Source organism: Lates calcarifer, unplaced genomic scaffold, assembly GCF_001640805.2.
Source record: "Lates calcarifer isolate ASB-BC8 unplaced genomic scaffold, TLL_Latcal_v3 _unitig_1631_quiver_445, whole genome shotgun sequence".
NCBI lineage: Eukaryota > Metazoa > Chordata > Actinopteri > Centropomidae > Lates > Lates calcarifer.
Window position 1 is genome coordinate 363,512 of NW_026115660.1, and position 23,843 is coordinate 387,354.

The 23,843-nt window shown below is 43.9% G+C and overlaps 1 protein-coding gene across 2 annotated transcripts; it reads right to left on the reverse strand.

Moving 5' to 3' along the window:
- Positions 1-6,392: 6,392 nt before the first annotated feature.
- fam83c (family with sequence similarity 83 member C) lies at positions 6,393-18,296 on the reverse strand. 2 transcript variants are annotated; one of them, XM_018686382.2, is made up of 5 exons: positions 17,140-18,296; positions 14,132-14,299; positions 13,236-13,360; positions 9,081-9,317; positions 6,393-8,901 (listed from the first exon to the last, which is right to left on the reverse strand). In XM_018686382.2, exons 1-5 carry the CDS (start codon positions 17,647-17,649, stop codon positions 8,103-8,105), a joined length of 1,839 nt encoding a protein of 612 aa, XP_018541898.1. In that variant the 5' UTR covers positions 17,650-18,296; the 3' UTR covers positions 6,393-8,102. The 2 variants fall into 2 exon arrangements, with proteins under 2 accessions (XP_018541898.1, XP_018541897.1); XM_018686381.2 differs by having other exon boundaries at positions 6,393-8,904; positions 17,140-18,293.
- Between the last annotated feature and the right edge of the window lie 5,547 nt (positions 18,297-23,843).

Genomic DNA, 23,843 nt, shown 5'->3' on the forward strand with positions numbered 1-23,843 from the left:
CAAATCAGACTGAACACCAGGCAATTCAGAGAGCATTAAGATAAAGTCGAGTCAGCTGCCTCATATGTAGCGAGGAAGACAACACCAGTAACCAACCAGGTCTCTGGAAAGTTAGGAGTATTTATTGATTCTTCTCTCAGATGCCAGTGTATCAAAGTCCAGAGGTCTGGTGCAAATATTTACTTCATCAAAAGACAGAGTTACTTGATGTGTGAAGTAACTATTGCTGTGTATAGTATTAAATGGAAATACTTTTTGGAAAGAAAGAAAAAGAAATATAGCTCTTAGAAATCGTAATAAATGCATTTAAAATAAACAAGATATTAATGTTAGGAGCCATACACGAGTAGAAAAACAACAACAACAACAACAACAACAACAACGATATTGTGCAAACCCGTGATTTTCTATTCAACTTGACTTAACTTGGACATTTGGAACATGTTCTCTCAAAATAACTCCCAGACAGAGGAAACCCCAAGTAACATGAGTTATTAGGGTTGATCTTGGATCTATGATGAACAGATTTAATACATCAGGTTAAAAAATGTCATGATATCTACACATGGCGTCCATGAGTGTGACACCATCTCAGTGCAGGAGAAACACAGTAAGACACTGAGTGTAAAACACAGGTAAAGAGAGACTGAAGAAACATAGTGATTATGTGTTATGAGTCATGTGTCTCCTATGCATGACACCAACTGAAAAACACCTAAACACACTTTTGCCACAAACTGCATATTTGTGTTCATATCTTCGCTCATGCATGCAGGTGGTAAACATAGTTTCTGTGTGACACATGCTTCACTGATGTTGTGGATTAAGACTCAAATGGAACAGGAGACATGAGAAGAAAAGGGCTGATTAGATGAGTATAAAGTCACATTTATGATGAAAAATCAAGATTTATTCACATAACTCTAAAAGCTGCCCTGTCTCACTCTGTCAGCACTTCTGTCTGTTTCTTCATCCCATCACTGACAGTCTGTCTGCTTTGAACCTGTCGTGCCACTAAAGCCTAAAACAGACATCAGCATTAAGCTTCAATATATTCCATTGCAACAAAAGGTAAACCACAGTCTGTCGACTCGACCGCGCCCAGTGGAGCTTTGTGTATGACGTGGAGCTCTCACCAAAACCTAAAGTCAACTTGACTTTAAGACCTTTGGAATTTTAAATTCATACACAGTGAAATGACTTCAGTAAGATACAGTTTTGAAAATAGAGACAAAAAAGAGATCTCTCACTCCTCTGGTCTCAGTGTTTCCACCACATGTTGAACGTGCAGCGTGAGCATTACTGAGGTCTACCACTGATACTGGGTGATAAGGTCTGAAGTTCAGGGTCGACAATGCTGATTGAGGCAACATAAGGACTTCAGAGATGAGTCTCGGAAAACAGGTTAAAGGAACTGGATTAAACAAATCAGATCATATTTTACATAATGAGGGTGCAGGCTGAGGTTCAGCAGGTTGTAGCTGTGGGTGGCATGTTCGGCTTAGGGAGTGTGAATGTGTTTGTCTTGATTGAAACTCTGCTTCTGCCCCAGGTGACATACCAATGTTAAACCCTCGGTATGAAGGAATTCCCTCTGAATGAAGACTGTGAAACTGAACAGTGGCAGGGAGACACCCAGAGACTGGAAACAGGAGAAGGAGGATTATTAAAGAACAAGACCAGAGTGTAAAATCATGAGAACTGTGACTTGTGGAAGGCTGTTAGGTTTGTGTCGGACGCTGCATCTGAAAACATCGACATCACTTACTAAAGACATAAGAAACAACATCATGGCTGTAACATGTGGCAGCTTGTCTCATGTTGCAGAGTATCCAGCAGTGAAGCAACTTCACCACATCACATGCAGATATTATTGTTCAAGCTTGATTGGTTGTTGGTATTTACAGTGATCCAGTGCCTATTTTGAGTGCTGCAGTTATTTTACAACATCATTCACCTGTTTCAGTTTTCATTCTTTCTGATACTCGGTGTAATCCTGGATTTTTGTGTCTTTGTGGGGTCCAGGATGGATGTTAAAGCCAAATATAAACGGGTGTGAGACAGAGAGAGGAGATACAGAGAGGCTGAGGCTGTTGATGTTAATATGAAAATAAAATGAAATATGAGGGATCTGTAGTTGAGGGTGAACACGTCTTATTTAGTTTCTTGCTGTCCTCCATTATTTAATCAGCTTGAATCCTGTGGATTATTTCCTACATCGTATTTACTGTCCATTTTATTTAATTTCATGCTCATACTAATAAAAGTTACATCCATTGCATGTACGCTTCCCTCTGCCAACAATCCCACAATGCAATGCATCAAATTCTACCCGTCTGACATTTCAGTTTACTGCTCACAGAAACCTGGTGAGTGTATATGTATATGTAGTGAATGAGTGATCATGAGAGTGATGTCGGACTCGTTTCACTTATCAACATGGCAGCTGATCACTGATCACTTTTTTCCAGGATTGATTTGCATTTCCAGGATTTTGTTTCTGCCTGCCAACATGACGGGTTAAAGAGATTCACAACTTTTCAAGTTAAAAAAAACAGTCCCACAGAAACGCTCGGAAGGTTTTTGTTTGCTGTTCATCCTGGACATTAACAAAGACTTCCTTCCTTCCCTACTCAGCCTGGTGAAGCCTCATATTAACTCAAACATTTTTACACAGAACCATGATTTCATTTGAAGTGAAACTGCATTAGGAAGAGATTTCTGACTTGAACATGAGTAATTATCACTGCAGGTAAAAACTCACACACAAGAGATACATTGTTTAAATAAACCAAACCCAAATGAACATATGTGTTGTGAAAATCAGCAATATCATAAACACAAAACAACATATGGAGATGTCAGATATGAGGTGTTCACTGAACAGCACCAAACAGAAAAGAAGAAACTCCAGAGCTTTTATAGCCTGCAGGGTGCAGGTTGACCAGGTGAGCTACATCAGCTAACGACTTTCCAACTCCACCTGCTGCCACCTGAACTCACCACATACACAGGGATACACAGAGTCAAATGTTAACATCAAAAGTAGCATAAAATAAAATAACAAGAGGGGACACAAGCAGTCAAAATCTCTCCCTACAATTTGTCCCAATTTTCTTAATTTGATTCTTTAGGCCTTTTCATTAAAGTTCATGTCAAGCACTAACACTAATGCAAGTTAATCACACCGCAGAAAACTATGCTTTTAACCTATTTATATTTGCCCACAAAAAAAAGAGAGGCAAATATATAACATTAGTTTAGAAATTGTGACAAAATAAGCTTTCTGCTCTGAGGTGCTGGAACCACAGCCACTGCTGCACAGTGGTTGGTTCAACCTCATTCAACAGTGACAGCAGATTACTGGTGAATTCCCATTGTCTCTGATGAAAGTTTGTGAAACAGTCACTTAATCCACCTCCTCTTGATGTCTTTGAAAATTAAAATATGCAGCGATACTATTTATAACGGTCACAGTGTTAGGGGCGGGGTTATGCTGAGTGGTGGCTCCAGTGCGTCATCGAGCCACTGTTTCAGACCCGCCCATAAAACCCTGAGAATGAAACTGATGGAAAACTGTGAAACAGTCTAACTCCACAGTGCTCTAACACATAGTTTACAAACTTTATTCATGTTTTCAGGAACTATTTTCTGACATAAATGTTGTTTGCAGACAAATCTCTGGATTCGCTTTAAACAAGCTTTAATCCTCAGCCTGGCAGACAGACTCTAAATCCAGATTCCAACGTTAAAACCTGCCCCAGAGGACAATGCACCAGACTTCCTACTGTACACACACACACACACACACACTCTGAAGAAGATGCATATTCAGGGACTCAAAGCATAAACAAAACACAGACACTCAGAGTTGCACCTGCATGCACCTACTCCCAGGAACAAGCACTCAAACAAACACACTCAAGATCTGATACTGTATGAACACACACTCAGCAGAAAATAGCTCTGAGAGGCAGGAAGAACATCCTGCATCCTGAAGATAACATCAAGATACACAACAATCAGACTCCCAGTGCGTGGCTGCAGGAAATGCTGCTGGTGCATCCAAGCAGGACGCTGTGTAATGTTTACAGTGAACCAGCACACCACCATTTTCTCACTACGTAAATTTGATTTTCAGAAATTCCACCTCAGGTACTGACGTGGTGAAAACTCAGAGGAGTTTTTAACTGATGGTCTGAGAGAGTTATTGATATACAAGTTAACTCTACTGGATTGCACCTCTCAGCATCTGTAGGTGGTTTGTAGGGCAGACGAGGTAACACAAGCTTCTCTGGTCATGTTTCAGATGTGAACACTGTTGCTCTGCTGGAGAAAGAACCTCCTCCTTTCTCAGACGTCTACAGTCAAACAGATGTATCTTCATGGCTTAGTTTGGGCTGTAATTGTTGAGGAGATTCCCTTCTACATTGCACCTAAAACACACTGACCACTGAACACCCACAGCTTCACAGGTTTCTCACCAGTTCACGTTGTTTGGAAAAATCTTGGATATTGGTCTGATGAAGCCAACAGAACTACATCATCTGCAAAGAGAGAGAATCCTGAGGTTCCCGAACCAGACACACTCCTCACCTCAGCTACACTTTGAAATCCTGTCCGTGAATATCACAAACAGGATCACAGACAAGGGCCAACTTCAGAGAGAACGAGATTGGGGATGCAAAATGAGGACTCAGCCTTAGACACAGGATGAGGTGCCCAAACCACCTCAACTGGCTCCTGCTACTACTACTAGTACTACTAGAAGCAGCACTAATAATTAAAGCATAACAGCAGGTGTTGAGCAGGATCGTGGGAGCAGCAGGAGACTTGTCATCACAGATCAGACTCTACAGTTCCAGAGGCAGAAATACCTGCAGAAGGTGGCAGAAGAGGAGAATCAGTTAGGGGTGGCCCAGACCTCTGGTTAGGATCCTCCTGGACGCCTGCCTTTTGAGGTTTTCCGGGCACGTCCAACCAGGAGGAGACCTCAAAGTAGAACTCGCTGGAGGGATTTATATACCCCATCTGGCCTGGGAACACCTCGGGATCCCCAGGAGGAGCTGGAAAGTGTTGCTGGGAAGCGGGACATCTGGAATACTCAGCTCACTGCCACCGCATCCTGATCCCAGATAAGCGGAAGAAAATGGTTGAATGGATGGATGTGGATGAGTTTTTGTGTGGCTTCAAACATTTCAGAGGCAAACACTGTACTTTCTACTTCACTAAATGTATCTGATAACTTTTTGTAAAATACTTCTACACTGCCTCTGTCACAGTTGGTGTTATAAGGCTGAGGAACAGGAGTGCAGGGGATTGGACCTAAATCCGGAGGAAGGGTTCATGTAGTTCAATCATTTTATCTACACAGCAGGGTACAAAGGCTTGTGGCACAACAAACAGATCCAGTCACGATCACGCAGGAATCAAAAGTCCAATAAACAGGCAAAAAGTCAAAATGAAGGTAAAGCAGACAGAAACAGAGGTGAGCTGGTTTACTGCAGTCAGCATGAGGCTGATTAGGAAACGAGGTGCAGGTGGGGAGAACTGAGGTGACTGCAGGGCTGATGAGGGGTGGGAGCAGGTGTGTGGATGGGCGGGGCAGTCAGGTTATCAGAAGAGGGAAAGTCTGAGGACATCTGGTGGACAGATGGAGGAAGACATCTTCTCATCTCAGTGCTACTTTCTCTCTTTTGAAGTATGTTAAAAACGTTACAGTTTTGGTTGGAGAGTTTAAATGTTATGAATCTTTTTAATATGTGAGAAATTTAGGGATTCTGAAGTGTTTTTTTAAAGAGGTATAATGCTGCTGCAAAACAAGTCTTAAAACAGAACTCAACAGCTGCTGTTGGTCCAGAGAGAGCAGTTAAATCCTCCATTTTGTCTTTGTTTCCTTCAGCAACAGATATTTTTGTCTCAGTGTTTGTGACTCGAACGATGGATTTCTGGAGTGTGGTGATATGATTGTCTGGACCAGTTTGGGACTTTGGGGCCACAGTTTCTTGGATGAACCATTGTTTATATTTTTGTCAGTTAGAATTTTTCTTCTGTCACATTGTTTGTTCTGTGGCCTGTGCCCCAGCCCCTGGGCTGGACTTCCTGACAGGAAAACATACAGAGGCTCAGCGGGGAAAGTCAGTCCCTAATGTTAAAGTGCCTGACACACACAGGTCTAAATATGGCCTGCAGACATCCTCAATCTACTGACCCAGTAGAAAACCACAAGATGGTCTTTTATCACTCATTTACAGGGAGTTGTGGCAGGAGGAACTGGCTGAAAATATCCTATGAGATGTAAAATATGTTTCCAACTATTAGGAATTGTTGTTGCATTTTACTCCTCATCAGTTACTGCATGACATTTCTTTGACAAAACATCTTCACGTAGCAGCTCTTCAACTTTTTTATTTTATTAAATCCTTAAACGTTCATCTTACAAATTAAGACCAACAGTAAACACAGAAAAGTTCACATTCTCCAGTAAATAACACACTGTAAAAATAAAATTACATAAACATATCAGCTGAAGAAGTGTTTCTTTAACAATAACCCAGAGTCCGACAGTCAGTTCATATTTACAACATAATGTACATCACTCAGACAAACGTGAGGCATAAACGAATCAATGTCTGCAAACTGTCTGGCTGATTCAGCTCGTAATGACAAAAGAACAACAACAACACTGCCAGCTGAGACGAGCAGTAAACACACACACAGAGTGAGAACACACATATCAAAATCATTGATCATTGTCAATCAGTATTGCTTAGGTGGCAACAGCAAAAGTCTGTTTTCCACACTCAGGAGGAATGTCATGTAAAGCCCTGTAGTGCATCAGCACAGTTCATCTCCAAAAACGACGAGAGAAAACACACAGAAATAATACAATTAGTATTAACTGTATCTAAGTGTGTGAACAGTCTCTGTACAAATGCTATTTATTGTTAAAAAAAAGTACAATATGAGGAGTCAATCCTCTGTAATGAAGAAACAAATTTTACTGTAAAACGTACAGATTCCTCTCACACCTGTCTATTTATCTCATTTCTGCTGAGAGCAGTATTTTCCACCTGCATGGCCTCAAAATCCACCAAAGACTTTCACTTCCTACATTTACACCTAAATTCCCAGAGGATGAGCTACAGCAGCAGGAGGAGGAGGAGGAGGAGGAGGAGGAGGAGGAGGAATATTATCGCACTGCTTCTATTTACAACGAGCTTTGTTCCCTTTAGTGAACAAACAAAGTAAAACAGGCATTAGTGTCCTTTAATTAACACTTGTTTTAAGTCAGTGGAGATTCTACTGTTTGTCTAAAATATGATTGTAAACGTTAAGGCAGGATGATCAAGGCACATCTTATATAATATATATAATACAGGAGTGTCACAGGAATAATGTAAATCTAAGTAAAACCACAGAAGGAACAGGATGAGGAGGCTTTTCGTTACATTCAGGGCTGCATTAAATGTGACACCGTGTCTGTACATGTTATCCTCTGTACTGCTGAATCCTTTTTCTGTTTTGCTGTTTGTATCAAATAATATATAAAAAGTGAAAAATCAAGAAAATCCAAATTGATTTTGACATTCATGTTATTTTAGAAGAAGTTAAAGCTGAGATGCAGATTGTCTCGGAGTATAAAATCTGTGGAGTGCAGAGGAGAAAAGGCAGCAGGAGGTTCCACTGAGGAAAATCATTTTAACCTGTATTTTAATTTTTGAGTCGAAGCCAAAAATTCACATTTTCTTTAAAAGGTTAAAAACTTTCATGAACTCAAACCCAGTTTTTCTCCCTGTCAGTAGATCAGCTGTAAATCTGTCAGTGAGTGATGAGGAGAGAATCTCAGCCCCTCTGTACTTGTAATGATGGCAGAGACAGTGTGATTCCTGTAATCACAGAGGAAAACTCTGTGGATTGAAGAGAAGGAGCCTGTGAGCCAACATGGCTGCAATGGTTCTGTTTCCACCAGATAACATTAGAGCTGTGGCAGAAGACAAACGACTGGTTTAACTCAAGATTCACTAAAGATCCATGGAGACTTTCTCCATGAACATAATACCAGACATCAGACAGATGCAAAGGGAATCAGTCTGAGTTCGTTAGTTGGAGCTCTTGAGCTCAAAGCGGCTGTACACCTGCTTGGATTTCATCTTGTTGTATTGGTTCACCAGGTCCAGCTTGCTGTGGCCCAGCGTCATTCTCTTCTGGTCCTGTCGGCTCATCAGCACGCCCGGAGAGGGCGGGGGAGGCGGGCTCTGCTGGCTCTCCGGCTCGGTTTGAGAGAGGTCCGGCCCCGCCCAGGGCGAGGAGCCGTGAGGGGACGGCGACCTCCGGAAGTTGAAGATGTCTTTGTCTTTGTTGGAGGTGGGCAGGAACCGGTCTGTGAGCTTGTTGAGGAACTGGTTGGAGGGAGTCCTCTGCTTGGGGGTGAGTTTGCTGTCATTGACCGGGGAGGGCGTCTGGGTCTTGGGGTTCAGGTTTGAGTTGGGCGTGTTGTGGAACAAGCTCAGTTTGTGGTCGTACAACCCCAGCGCCTGGAACTTGGAGGAGGTGCCGCCGATATTCGACCTCATGGCGTCCGCCGCGTTGGGCTTGTTCCACTCGATGCCCATCGACTGACCGTAGGTCGGCGACGGCCGCTCGGGACCTGGGATGTGATTGGCTGCTCCGTTAGCAGAGATCCAGGGTCCTGATGTCGGGGTGTGTCCTCCTGCATGGTCTCCACCTCCACCTCTCCTCTCAGGGCTGAGGTGTAAGTTGTTGCTGGGCTCCTTCTTGTCGTGGCTTTGAGTGACCTTGTAGACGGTGTTAGAGGTCATCCCGGGCGCAGCCTTCACACTGGAGACGCTGTTACTCGATTGGCTGCTGGAGTTTTCAGAGCAGCCCCTGTCCCTCTGCCTGCTGGAGGAGGGAAACTACAGGTTAGCATCCTGAGCATTTATTTTTACAGTTTGTTCATCTGAAATGAGATGTAAATGGACAACACTGTTCTTACAGCTTTGTTTTTATTACAAGTAAAATTCAGAATAACTGATAATGGATGTAACTGCTACTAGTTAGAAATGTCTGCTTCGTACCTGTCAGAGAGTAAATCCAGTCCCATGACCGGGCCGAGCGCCATGCCCATACCGGGGCCCATCACGGCTTGGTAGGGCGGGTAGTAAGGCATCCCCTCCTCGTCTGGGTTGTAGAAGCAGTCAATGATCTGCGAGTCGGCGTACAGACAGCGGAACTCCCGGTCGAAGCTGTCGGCGATGCGTCCGGAGAAATGCATCACCATGTTGCTGTGCACCTGAGCCGACAGCCAGGTGAAACTACAGAGGATAAATAAAAAAGTAAATGAAATTGATCTAAATTCAAGTGAGTGAGGAAAAAGCTCTGCATGACATGAAAAGTAAAAATGTGCCTTGGGCTCAGCTATCTTTGTGTAAATCTCTCCTCCAGCTGATAAAAGTGCAGATCAGCTTTAACTACTTCCTGGTGAGTCACTGTCACTGTGGTGACTCATGAGCTTATCCTCCAGCAGCAGACTGGAGGTTCATGACCACTGAGCAGCAGAAATAATCCTTTGCTGGCTGAACAGAGGACACACGGGCTCAGAGGCAGAGCGATGTGTGTTAGACACACGGAATAATAAACCTTATATATAATATATATACATAATAATAAACTTTAAGAAGAGGTCTCTCATTTCAATGTGACTGATGCAGATAAAATCTAAAGAAAGCTAAGTTAGAGCTAATTCAGAGCTTCAGCAGTGTTGGTTAGCTTCTGCTAAAGATAAACATAAAGCAGAGGGGTGTTACGACACACACACACACACCCCAGCACCTCAGTAATGTGCCATGCAGAGATGTGTGTCAAGCGAACTGAAAAACAGTGAAACCACGCAAACGTCTCTGAACGACCTCCCTGCATCATCCACAGAAAACATTTCAGTCTGTGCTGATTCCATTAAAACGTTCTTCCAACTGTGAGCTCATATTTACAGGTGACAAACAGCTGGAGAGTGATGTTACAATGACCAGAGTTAGGACACTTTAACAGACGAACGTAAAGCTCTCTGATCTTCGCTTCAACACTTAAAGTCTACAGACATTACTGATCAGAAAACATGAATAACCTCATGACTTTAGCTGCTGACGAGTTCTTCAGACCGAGGCTTGTAAATGACAGGTATCAGGTTTGAGATGGAGAAACAGTTTTGATTGAACTTGCCATAATAAACAGCATCTGCACTGACTTGTCTCAGAGAGCGTCTCCACTCTGCAGGTGTTTTCTGCTTCTCACAAATCCACTCAAAACATCACAAAGAGCATCACTCTAATGTTTTTAACAACTTCATCAAACCTCCTTTGATGAGCTTTAATCATCTCTGCTGCCACAGTTAAACACACACATTCTTCTCTGAGTGTAAACCAATTTGAAGTAAATGAAAGTCTCTCTGAGCCACAGGCTGAGATGGTGTGTTGCTGTACAGAAGCCAAGAGACTCAGAGGAACCTGCAGGACGACTTTCCTCTCTGATAAATCACTCACCGCTCAGATATGTTGGACTCAGTTCACCTGAAGAGGAAGCGATCAGAGCACGCCTCCTCTGTACAAACTGTAAATCATCAGGTCTGTTTTCAGCGTCTTACCGCTCGGAGCTTCCAGTCACACTCCGAGAAAATGACTAAGCGTGGGTCATGTTTTCCACAGAAGACCAATAAAATAATGCTGCTACTTCCTGGAACAGTTAATACTGACTGTACGACTCTGAACAGTTTAGGTGATAAATATATTTGATGATTGTAAAGAAAAAACATTTTAGCTGTTGTGCTGTGTTTCATAGATTTTATTTCAGTGGTAACAGTTTACTTTAACCTCCCTGTTTAACCTTCCTGAGCATTGAATGCACCGTAATATATTCAATAGTTCTCTATGATTATAACTGTTTTACTGTCATTCATTATCTGTTTATTCTTTAGTATTATTTGTATTTATTTGATCGTGTTCTGTTAGTTTATGAGGTGCTACAACTTTCCTACTTTACTGAATTTCTTGTTTTGACAGAACAAGAAAGAAAAGAAACATAATAGAACAATCTAATATTTTACTTGCAATGGACTGACATTAAGAAAACTAAATCCATAAGGCCTGAGCGCCCATGTAAAGTATGTGAAGTATTATATTATAAAATATGAAGAGCTTTTACACTTTCCTTTGGATTAACAGATGAAATCTGATATCACATATCACTGAATCAGTGTTTGTTATTTGCTTCTCAAACAAAATAATCTCAGATTCACAGACTCGGACACTCCCCTGATATCAAACTCTCACCCAGTGTTTTCAGTGGTTTAATATCAGAGGACATTAAGATAGCGTGTGAGGGAGGGAGGGAGGGAGGGAGGTGCTGAGGTGATAAAGCATTTGGCCTTGACTGAGCCACCTGGCATCTCGTCAGACCTCGCCCTTCATTCCACAGTCAGCAGCCCGGTCCACATGCCTGACCTGACCGTACCCATCCGCTTCAAACACACCTGAAACCACGACTTAGTCCACGAATAAAAACCCTCTGCTGCAGCTGCAGCGTCCGACTGAACAGGCCACTGAATGTCAGGGAGAAAATACACAGATAAACAACCTGACCACACCGCACATTGAAAAGAAGTTATGTAACATTGGCAGGAAAACAGGAGGAAGCAGGAAACAAAGGCGAGTGAATGAGGGCGGTGACACACCTGGATCAGGTGAGTGACTATACAAAGATGAAAGAAGGTGTCAATATGCAAAAATCTCCTGTCAAACATTTGTCACAAATTATAAATGTGGTCGGTCTAGTTATTAGAGAGACTGTTGCTCAAACATAAAACCTCACCTCAAGTAGTGGAGGCTGAGAAAACCACTGCATCAACACAGTGAACTTTGAGCACTACACCTGTGTACAGGTGATTCAAGTGAAAGAGCACGAAATGTGTCTCCTAATATCTAATATCAAAGCTGTTTCTTTCCTATGAACAGCCAGAGTTCAGCTGCAGATGGAGCCAGAGACTTTGAAACGTCGCAGAGTAAATGTGAGGTGTTTTCATAAAGTTCAAATCTAATTATCTCTTATTGATGAGAACGGCTTCAGGTTTGTTGGGAGTTATAATTACAGCATGAAGCAGGAGGGTGACAAAAACAACTCCAGCCATGATCAACACTCCCTCCCTCCCTCCCTCCCTCTAAGTTGTTAAAATCCCCAGAGTTTTACGGCAGTGTTTGTCTGACAGCTTCACTGGTACATTACACTCTGACACACACACACACACACACACACACAACAGGAGCATGTAGACACACTTCTCCCTGTGGGAATGAGGCGCAAACAGCAAAACAAAATGGAGCCAGTTCTGAGCTGAGGATGAGTAAGTGACAGTGAAGAGAAGAACTGCAGCTGAACTTCTGTTTCCAAACTCTTTTGTTCTACTTTGATCTTTACATGAGGAGCAGATTAAAGCTGCAGCTCAGCTCACTGATAATCTGCTCATAGTTCTAGTTTATTCTGAAGCAGAAAACGTGTGCAGGTTTTTGTTTGTGAGAAACATGAATCTCTTAATAAATGAGTGACAGTAATAAACATGTCCTTGGACTGTGGAACATTAGAGCAGGTATTTTTCACTGTTGTGATGTTTTATGGACAAAATAATTCATGAAAACACCAAACACAGAAAGCAAAGAGCAACAGAAGCTTCAACATCAAACGCAGACGTGAAAAGAGAAATAAACTCACTCTCTCTCCACACATGCCTCTGTCGCTGCTACATTATCATCCTCATGCTGAGCGTGCAGCTGTAATTACAGGTATTACTCAGGTATTCTCACTAACAGCAGCTCAGTCTCTCTGCACAGCACCACCATTGTCACACACTGGGCTCAGCTTCCTCCTATAATCCACTGTTGTGCTGCTTATCAGGAGGGATGCAAAGTAAATGTCAGACAGCTGAATGTGAGCGGCTCTGCTCGCACCTATTTCTATGTTCACATGTTGTGTCGACTGTTTGTTCAGCTTTATTTTTCTGCTTTCTATGAAAGAAGAATCCTCCTACACGTGTTCTTACAGATCGTCAGCCTGTGATCTTTTCTCCATTCCAGGATTTATTGAACTTTTCTTTGATTACTGCAGAAATGACAAACACAACACACACAACACACTCATGTCATGTTTCCGCTTCAAATCAGTGAGAAAGGAAAAGAGTGTGTCCTGACCTGTACGACCCTGCGATGACCTCTTCACAGTCAATGATCATGAACTTCTCCAGGACCTGACCGGTGAATTTCTTGCCGCTCTTGGTGCAGTACGTGTCGCCGCACACACTGCGAATACGCATGTTCTGCACACACACACACACAAACACACAGACACACAGTTGACTGTCAGAAACAAGAAGAGACGCAGTGTTTCACTTACACACCGAGATAATAAGAAATGAAGAAATCAGAAAGTTGTTCTGGATTCTGAGAAAAACACAAACTCTCATGTACGCTCCTCTAAACTTCACACTGCACCAGAGGAGCAGGATGAACCACTCCTCTGGTGTTTTTATCAAACACTCATTAAAAATATGTGAAATATCTGGAGGCTGTTTGTCTCATTAAAGCAAACAAATCTGTCTGAAACCATCAGAGTGATTGATCGTTTTTTAAGAAACATGTTTTTTTTTAAAAATGGGAATATTTGCTGGCTTCTTTGGATTCGTGATATTAACATATGATGTTATATGACACAGGGATTAATCATCTGTGACTGAAAAGACTGAATGTCTTGAGTTTTACATGGTTGCTCCAACAAAAGAAGACGTTTTTATATTTTTATGAATCGAACCAATGAAACAGTTCACTGAGGAAATAATCAGTAATAATCAATAATAAAAATAATAGCTGGTTGCAGCTATCTATCCACAAACACTGATCTCTGAGCAGCACAGATAAAGCCACAGTCTCTGACACTTCCAGTGTGACTTCTGGGAGTGGAGTGTAGAGACGCCTATACACACACACACACACACAGATACTGTACATACACACTGAGACCTTTACTGTCTCCGTGTGTTCACCTGTCTGTCACATGTTATATAAGGGAAAGTGTTCAGCGCTGTGCTTACACTCAGGTGTGAGTTCTGAATGTCGAGTGCACAGCACATGTCTGTGAAGTAGCTCAGGTTCTTCTCGTCCAGCAGGATGTAGACGGGGACCCGGCGCTTGTTGGACGCCTCCATGAGATCGCACATCAGGTCCACGTCAGTGAACACGTCCATCACCACGGCGATCACCTGCAGCAGGAGGGACATATGAGAGACGATAGCACGCAGCGTTTCATCAAGATTTCATGAGTGTGTGCAGCGGACACTGTCAGGGTCACTGTCACTTTAACAGCAAAAACATCTCTGCAGGTTCCATCAGACACACCTGAACGAGCCAAAACAGGAGCAAATCACTGGAGGATGATTTACAGCTGGAAAATGAATCCCTGAAGCAGAGAGAGATCTCTGACACGTGCACTGACCTGATTAGTTGATTCATTTGATTATTTTTTTTAAAGCAAAACGACAAAAAATTCTCTTCTCTTCTACTAAACAATTAACCAAAGATCTAACGGACTGATTCATGATAATGAAAACAATCTGTAGCTGGAACCCAGAGAATCTCTAACGTCAGACCACTGACTGAAGAAAATAACCTCAGGGGCCACCTGTGTTCAGATAACAGATTGTTTAATTACAGCTCTATAAAATTTATGAAACCAAAGATTTATGACTCAGTAATTAAAAGATAATTACAGCTTCAGAAATTACAGCTGGATTCTAAGAAATATGTGGAGATTGACACCACGGCCGGATGAACCTGTTCTGTGGCCCCAGGAGAAAAATTTACCGTCAGGCCCTGAATGCCTCAGAGTTTTCATAAAGTACAGAGTCCACAGCAGCTTTATCAGATCTGGAGACCCAGAAACCAACCAGCACTGAAAGACCTGGACCCAGACTCAGAACAGAAACTGCACCGTGTCGATCAAATAGAAACTGAAGAGTGCTGGTCAGGATGAGAGCTGACACACAGCGTTAGGTAAGAAAACAGGACCCAGTGGTACAAAAAGTTTTCACACAATCAAATGAATAAAAAGCAACTGACACAGATTAAAACTGGGGCTTTTCGGGCCCCTGGAGGTCTGAGGGGCCCCCGGGGGCACCGCTCTTTTTTCTGGACGTTCATTTAACATAAACAGTGAACGCCTCACTCTGCATGTGCACTGAAAAGAAAGAGCCTCTTTATGGTGTGTGTTATGCAACATTAATGTTCACACACACAGACATGTTCAGACGTATACACACACACATAGATCCACCTTCTAAAACAGACTGGGACCGACTAACGCTCTTTACTGTTGTGATCCTGTGAACTTCAGATAAGTGGAATAAACAAATGTCCGGCTCTGCTGACAGACAGACAGACAGACAGACAGACAGACGGACGTTTATCAGCCTCATGGTGTCATTTGACCTCCAAACCTGCTGACTCTGCACAAACCTGTGAGAAAGAGGTCGACGTCGCTGCCATGTCTGAGAGGGAAAAAGCCTCCTTTAACTCGTATTTCTACACAAACCAAACAGGTTTGAATTCCTCTCGCTGTGTTCTCATTTTTATTAGCGGCAGCCTCGGTGATCCTGCATTTAAAACAAGGCTATTTATACCTACAGAAGAAGGAAGCGTCTGTGGAGAGGTGACTCACTGTCTGCAAATAAACCCACTGCCTTTCTTATTTGACTGCTGTGTTATATATCAGCTGAGTGGTCATGAGACAACACAGAACTGACGACAAGTGAAGGAGGCATCAGCTGAAGTTAATGGTTAGAAATGAGATGGTTTCTTTTCATTTCAACAACAAACCACCACAGAAATACACAGAATGACACGAAGAGAGAAAACAACCACCAAGACACAGAGAAACAACACCATCACACACACCAGCCACAAAGAGTCTCTTTCAGTCTGGGTGTGTTGCTCCTGTGAGGGGAGGGTGGGGGGGTTTACAGGCTCAGTGACTCCTGATCGATCCACACTCGACCCGTGAGCTTCGGTCAGTGAAGTGAGCGACAGAGTGAGGCCTCGGTGCTCACAGATAAGAGCTGAGCAAACACAGCAGCGGGGGAGGACGGGCTCAGACCTGCTGCATTTGTTTGTAAGCAAACTGAGAGGAAACCACCCCGAGGGGAGGGGGGGGAGGGAGGGAGGGAGGGGGGTGCACTCAGGTGAGAGAGGTGAAAAACAAAAAGACAGGAGGAGACAATGATTTCTCTCTCTCAGGAAACCGACACTGTCACGATGAATGATGATCTGTGTCAGATATGAGTTTCACAAAAAGCCTCGACTCCCTGGTTCATGATCCTCTGAGATCCCCTCACACATAAAAAGGATCTGCTAAAGACTCAGACTCAGAGATTCAACTGACACATGACGTCTCCGACTTCACTGAAACGTCCACTTTCACAATCTAACTTAGACTATTATCAAAATGTTCTTATTATGGTTTATTTGATTGTATTCCTGTTTTAAACTGTCACTGCTTTTATCTGTTTCACTGGTTTTATTATTCACTTGCTGCTTCCTGTGTGCATCACTCTCAAACTGCACTGAAAGGAGCTCATAGATTCAGTTTGGTGAACACAGAGAAACTTTCCTCTTTCTGTCAAACTGCACCAAACAAAGCTCTTTTTCCAGTGTGTGTGTGTGTGTGTGTGTGTGTTTAATCTTTGTGTTTGTGCTGAATGAAGTTCCAGTGAACTTCATTTACACAGCTGCCGTCATGCATCATGTAGCTGCTCTGACATGTTGTGGACTGACTGTGTCCTTTAGCTGAGGACCCCTCTGGATCCTGGACCTCCAGGTGACCTGCAGAGCTCTGACCTGTATTCTAACGCTGGCTGCTGTTTGCTCTGCACACTGTGACCAGTACTGACTTAGAGATGATCACATGGAAAATACTAAACCAGGTCAAACAGATCATCACTGAGGACAGGTGTTGAACAGGTGTCTGACCTCAGGTGTGTTAACCTCCTCAGACTGTGGGACCTCATGAGGTCCCAGAGCCACAGTTTGGACCACAGTGACTTCTTACCTTCTTGGCTTTGTTGATCAGGGACCTGATGAGGTCTTTGACGTTGTGAGACTTGTCCCTCTGGAAGTAGATCTGGGTCTCCGACGGTCCGTATCTCGCCGGGGAGTCCGGCCAGCCGAGCTCCAGCATCGGCGGCTCCTCGTCGGACATCATGGGGAAGTAAGTCCCGGAGGTGAGCTCGGACACGGCGTCCCCGTCCCCGAAGTCCCGGTCGTTGGGGCCGACGCCGTTGCTGTCGGCGCCGCAGGTTTTGGCCGCGTGGTGGGTGATGTAGTGGATCTCCTGCGGGGAGAGGAAGTTGAGCTCCCGCTCCTCGCTCAGGACCCTGCGGTACTCCTTCTCCCCGTGCTCCAGCAGGGCGTCCGTGGCCAGCCGGGCCGCCTCGTTGTGGCTCAGCTCCAGCGTGGAGACCTGCCGCCACGGGTTCTTCACCTCCTCCAGCCGAGAGGCGAGCTTCCCCAGCGGCTTCCTGCCGTTCGTGGCCGGGCGCAGGCCCTCCGAGCTGATCATGGCTCCTGTGTAAGTCAGCGACTGTGGGATTAAAGCGGCGAGTCCCCGGTTTGTACAAACAGGTGGTGAACGGATACAAGTGAACGTCTCACAGCCGAACCGGGTCCTGCTGCTCTGCTGCTGGAGAAACACCGGAGCCGAACACACGGGAAGTCTCCATCAGAGCAACAGAACCGAGCAACGTGGATCAGAGCAGGACGAGTCCAGGAGACCCAGGATCATTAATCTACCACACACACACACACACAGGGGTGATACTCTAAAATAAACACCCTGCAGCCGCACACACTCTCTAACTCACCACACACACTCTGTAAACTTCTGACTGAATAGTTCCCGTTTGTTTCTGTCGTCGGGGAAATAATCCCGGTAATAATCCAGATCCGCAGCAGCTGGTCCTCGGAGGCGGTGAAATGGTCCTCGCTTCTCTGGTTCCCTGTCCCGTCAGAGCTGCGGTCCCAGGAGCCTCCTCTGCTCTGCCTCAGTGTGTGTGTGTGTGTGTGTCAGGTGTGTGTCTTCTGCTCACCTGTTGCTACCTGTCCTGTCATTGGTCTTCAACACCCAGAGGCTCCTCCCCCTCCCCCTCCCCCCTCCTATTGTGTCTCCGTTGTCAGGACAACCAGCTGACAGCAGGTGCCTGGACTTCCTCTGTTTAGGAATTTCAAAATAAAGTTACAGTTACTTTAAGATGAAGATAAAACCACTTTTATTTTAAAGAACTTTGAAAGCAGGACTTTTATTTTTGTATTAGTATATGCAAAAATATTCCAGGAAACCTTTTCAGACCCATCAAACAAAGCACTTCCTGATCATATCCATAGTTAATAGTTTGATTAGTTTCAGTTTTAGTTATTTTCTTTAGGTCTGGAGGTTTGTACAGGATCAACGTTTAAGGAACAAAAAGGTTTTAAGGTTTTACTAAATAAAAAACTGACATAATAAAATCATAAACAGTGTGTTGAAGACAGTTTATCATCATAGATTATTAGAAATCATCCAAAACGTTTCACTTTATGCTCAGAAGCATTCGGATGTTTCAGGCCTATAAGGTGTTTTATTAGAATCAGAATATCAGAGTCTGACCATGTTTATTCAAATAATTCAGCAGTGCTGTTTATATTATTATTATTGCTCTGCTGTTTCCACTTGTAACAAATCTAAAGCTTTTATTTTGAAGGCTCAAACCTCCATTCTTACTCATACTGTCTCAGGCTGTGACTAAAATCATGACTTGACTTTAGTTACATCTGTTGAAGATGATGTGTGATGGATTTTTCTCGTCTCTCATGAACAGAAGCTGCAGATATTAGATTTACATTTACATCAGCTCCAACTCGTTTTCATTCATTTCTATGATTCTGATCAGATTCTAAAAGTTTGGAAAATTCATTTTAAACTCCGACATGTTGGCAAACACACACTCCTCTGACAGGGGAACGTGTGTATGTCTCAGTCTCTGCTCACATGATGTGTGAAATGGAAACCCCTCCCCCCCCTCCTCCCCCGCCTCCCCCCTGAGACTCCCAGTCCCTGTGGTAGCATGTTACATGAAGGCTACAAACCCAATTCAGCTAAAAGCTCAGTCTGGACCTGGACCTGTCCCTCTCTGCCTCACACAGAGCAAAGATCAGGTATAATGATGTGAAGGCTGATCAGAGGTCAGTGGGTGAAGACTCTGTTTTGATCAGAAGCAGTTACATGCTGCACACACACACACACACACACCCCTCCATCTGCCACACATGGGATCATCAGAGATTACTGCCTCTACACTTAATAAGAGAACAGGGCTGAAACTCCTGCTGTGTTCTTATTATGAAACAGAATTACAGGGAAACACCACACATGAAAATTATACCTTCATTCCTTCATTTAGACGCTGAAGCGGCACAGTCAGTCAGCTGAAGCCACAAACAAAACATTTCTGAGCGTTTACAGCTACGCCTGGGACGACATCTGCAGTGTCACGGTTTCATTTAGATAATCTCAGAGCTAAAATCCAGGATATTTCAGCTCAGTATCAAATATAAACAAGTGATCTATGGTGTGAAGGTGTATGATCCATCCAGCAGGAGAGGATCAGACACCTCAGAGCTTTTTGTTCAGCGTCCTGCTCCCTCCTCTGGACAGATGAACAGACGAGGAGAAGGTCAGAGAGAGAGGTCACCAACTGTCCTGAACCTGCAGCGTCAGGTGTCTCCGACAGGATGATTCCCTCTTTATTCTGTTCTCTCTGACACTTTAATCATCAGCTGGAATCGAGACGCTGCCTTTGTTGACTCATCTTTAAAATCTTCGAGCCATTGTTTTAAAAACTACTACGAATCTCTGCGTCATGTGAGAAGGAAAAGCTCGACGGTCGGGGGTTGGAACAGTTCAAAACTATCTCCAGTTTCACTGTAATCAGCGTGGGCTCTGCTAAGGATTTACATTCAGATATCCAGTTTCTTTCCAGGCATTTCTGAGGAAAAGTGTTACCATAATGTGTGCTGTGAATTTCCTGTATCGATGTCAGAGAAACAGGGAGGAGGATTCATCATCTCTGCCTCTGCTCCTCTGGGAAACATGATAATATTAATAGATGAATGGAGAATGTATCTGATCTCGTCTGTCCTAAATCTGTGTTCATGTGAGTGTGAGGGTCAAACAGTCACAGTGTCTTCACTGACTTTGACTGACTCCTCATTAGAAACTGAGAAATGACCTTTTATTAAACTGCAGTTATTAGAAAGTGTGAAACCGAGTCGATGTAACAGAACGGAAAAAACCCTCTCACCATCAGCATCTCACATTTACTGTGTTCTACTCTCTGACTCTGTGACACTCTTATCAACAGCTGATCAAACTCTACGCAAATGTGAGCAAATGGATTCCAGAGAAGAGAAACAGTCGACCACAGAGGTGATTTAAAAAGACAGGAGGAGGATTCTCTGATCTGTAAAGCCCCCATGAGTCCATGACTGCACCCACACCCACCCCAGCAGCAGCCTTCATCTAGAGATGAGACTGCAACACCTGCAAGACCAAAGAGCTGAGTGTTGATTTCACCATCACAGAGAGACAGAGGGTCACTGAGGAGGACCAGACCTGGAACACAAACACCACAGCAGAGACTGTATTTCCTGAGAGTCCTGAGGAAGAACAACCTGGGTCCTTCCATCGCTGCTCCATAGACTCTGTCCTGAGCTGCTCAGGACGGTCATCGGTGCTGCAGAGGAAATGACTGGGTGCCCTCTCCTCTCCCTAGAGGACATCTACGAGACTGAGGGGACGCCACAGCGTCCTCAGGGACACCACCTGTTACCTCAGGAGCTCAGGGCCACTTAATGCTGCTAAAACCTGATAAATCCATACTCTGGGAAATGTTCTGTATGCCTCATTTACTGTGCAATACTTCATTTGTCCATGTTAAAATATATTATAGTGTTTAATCATTTAAATTGTAAAGTCATAGTGATCTGTTCCAGGAAACTGCTCAGTAAAATTTCATTGTACACTGACAAATAAAAGATTCTGGGATTCCAGAGTAAAAACCTTCATAAATGGTGCTTTATTAGAAAGTTGTACCACAGGTTCTCTCCAGATATGACTTCACTCTTTAAGTAGAACAGGAAGGTACGTTATGTCCGTAATTGGCTGTAAACATCCGTGAGCAGTTTGCATATGAACATGTGACTTCATATTTACCTAACAGGGTGAGGTGGAGGTGCTCAGACCAAACACCTCTGTGCTGACATGACATCACAGCTCTGTGCTGTTTGAGTAAACAGGCTGTTGTTTCATTTACAGTGTGTCCAGGTGGACAGGTGGATGGAAAAAGAAGCAGTCAGTCTGGACTGACAGGTTCAGCTCTGTTAATATGGCTTTATTACACCATGATAAGGGATTGCTACTAAGCTGTGTGCTGGTGTTGTGCCTGAAGCTGCAGATGTAGGCCACAGCCTGGTGCAGGCAGGAGGCTCCCAACAAAACTCTCTATTACGTTCTCATTTGATAGAACTCCTTCAACTCTTCCTGTTTCTTCATGTGTTGTTGCAGTGTGAAGTCAAACTGGTGAGTCTAGTTTCTAATATTTTCTCGCCATCTTCAGTGTCAACAACAGGTCGCTGTTATGTGTCTGCACCAAACTAAAGATCACACGTCAATCACAGGCCGGTGGCTGCAGGTTAATGTGTTTTCTTTAGCTCTCCTGTCACTGGAATTGTTTTTTTATTGTCAGTCCCTCAGTGTGGTGAGAGATCAGGACACCTGTCAGACACACCTTTTATTTTCAGCTTTAGAACAGAAAAACTGTGCAGGTTAGTTTGGTGGAACCACAGTAAAACAGATCAGACTCAGTTCTTAAATGAAAGGAGAGTGACCTTATTAGGCATGGCTTCCTGTTTGCAGGTGTATATTACATATTCATAATCACATGTTTGAGGTGAGTCAGCCGTGTGGAGATCACCTTGATGAGTCAGAGGTTTCTTTGCATAAATAATGAGTTGGCTGAAACCGGCGAGTCATACAGAGAGAGAGAGAGAGAGAGGGAGAGAGGAAACTCCAGAGGCAGAAAAGGTTTAAAAAAGGGGTGAGGGCAGGTTCATGCTGGAGGCAGTGATCGAGGCAGCAGCAGGAGAAGTGGAGCGACTGGTTTCAAACTTGACATCCAGCAGAGCGGCTGATACACACAGCAGGAGAACACACACTACTTTAAAAAAAAAAAAACGACTTTACAAATGTTTTCTGAGGAAGATTCAACACAGACTGAAACATGTAGAGGTGTGGTGTTCACCTTTAACATGTTTCACCTGATGATGTGAAGCAGACAACAGGCGCCTGCTGTCTGTGTATTACTGCTTACTGCAGCTTTAAGTGTTAGAAATGTCGGGTTGTGGGTTTCAGACACTGACGGTTCAGTGCTGGATGGGGGTCTGTGCAGACCGGTCCAGTTCCTCCACACCAAACTGGGAAAACCATGTCAGTGTGGACCTGGTTTAGTGGCTCTGTTGAAACAGGCCTCCTGCAAACTGTCGTCACAAAGCACATTATTGTCTAACACATGATGCTGATGCTGGAGCAGTGAAGTTTCCCTTCACTGGAACCAAGAGGCCTGTAACCAGGAAAAACAGCCGTGAAGCAGAAATGCCTAAAAGTATGTGGACAGCTGAAAATGAGAGTCAGAGTATTTGAAGTGGCCTCTGTCAGAGTATTCAGAGAAGTACACGCTGAGTCAGGACAGATCAGGGTGATTTACTCTCTGGAAACTGGACGGCTCTTTGGTTTGGATGCAGATCAAAGCAGACAGCACGGTGAGCTGTCAATGCATCATAGTTCCACTATCACAAAGTTTCTTATCAAGCATCCAGATAAGAATCTGACCTGTCAAAACAACACAGGTTCAAATATTTTTCTCCTGATATCTTCACATCTTCGTCATGAACAACAAAAAACATCTGATAAGAAGCTGCAGGAGCTTCCTGTGATCCGTTGTTATTTGTCACCATTTAAAACAGACACAGGAGCAGTTTTATAACGATAACAATCGACTGGATGATCAGAGGCTGAGTCAAGTGTTTGAGAGGCTTTGTCACTGAGCAGCTCGGCAGGAGACTGTCAGTACTGCTCTGTCCTCTAAACCACTTTAACCCACACTGACTGAAGACCTCATTCCAGTCCTCCACCTTCCAATAGAAACGTCAGGATTAGCTCGGTGATGGACGTCTTACGCAAGCTGCTTCAGCTTTGTTAGATTTCTCTGGTGTGTGTGCCAACAGCCGCCACGCCTGCTCCTGATAACAGATCAGATCTGCACCAGGTGAAGCAGTTCACCTGCTCAGGAGCAAAGCAAGGAGCCACGAGCTGTTTAATGACCATGATCCATACATGCACCATCAGTGACATGTTTCATGTGTTGTGTTTAGGGACAGTATCTCACTTTAGACCTGGCCTGGATCCTGAACCTGGCTTCTCCCCTCGGGCACATCTCATTTCATGGAGGCAACACGCAGGGCGACGCCCACTCACCTCAGCTCAAACACATACTTAAAATGCCTCCTGTCAAACTGCATGACACATTATAAAACCACAATCCATGAACTATTGTCACAAAGGTCTCTTCTCTTTTGTGCCTGTCTCACTCATGCACCATTTACACTCTGAGTGTGTTTATCTTCAGCGCTCAGAGCCTGTATATGTGTATATGTGTATATGTG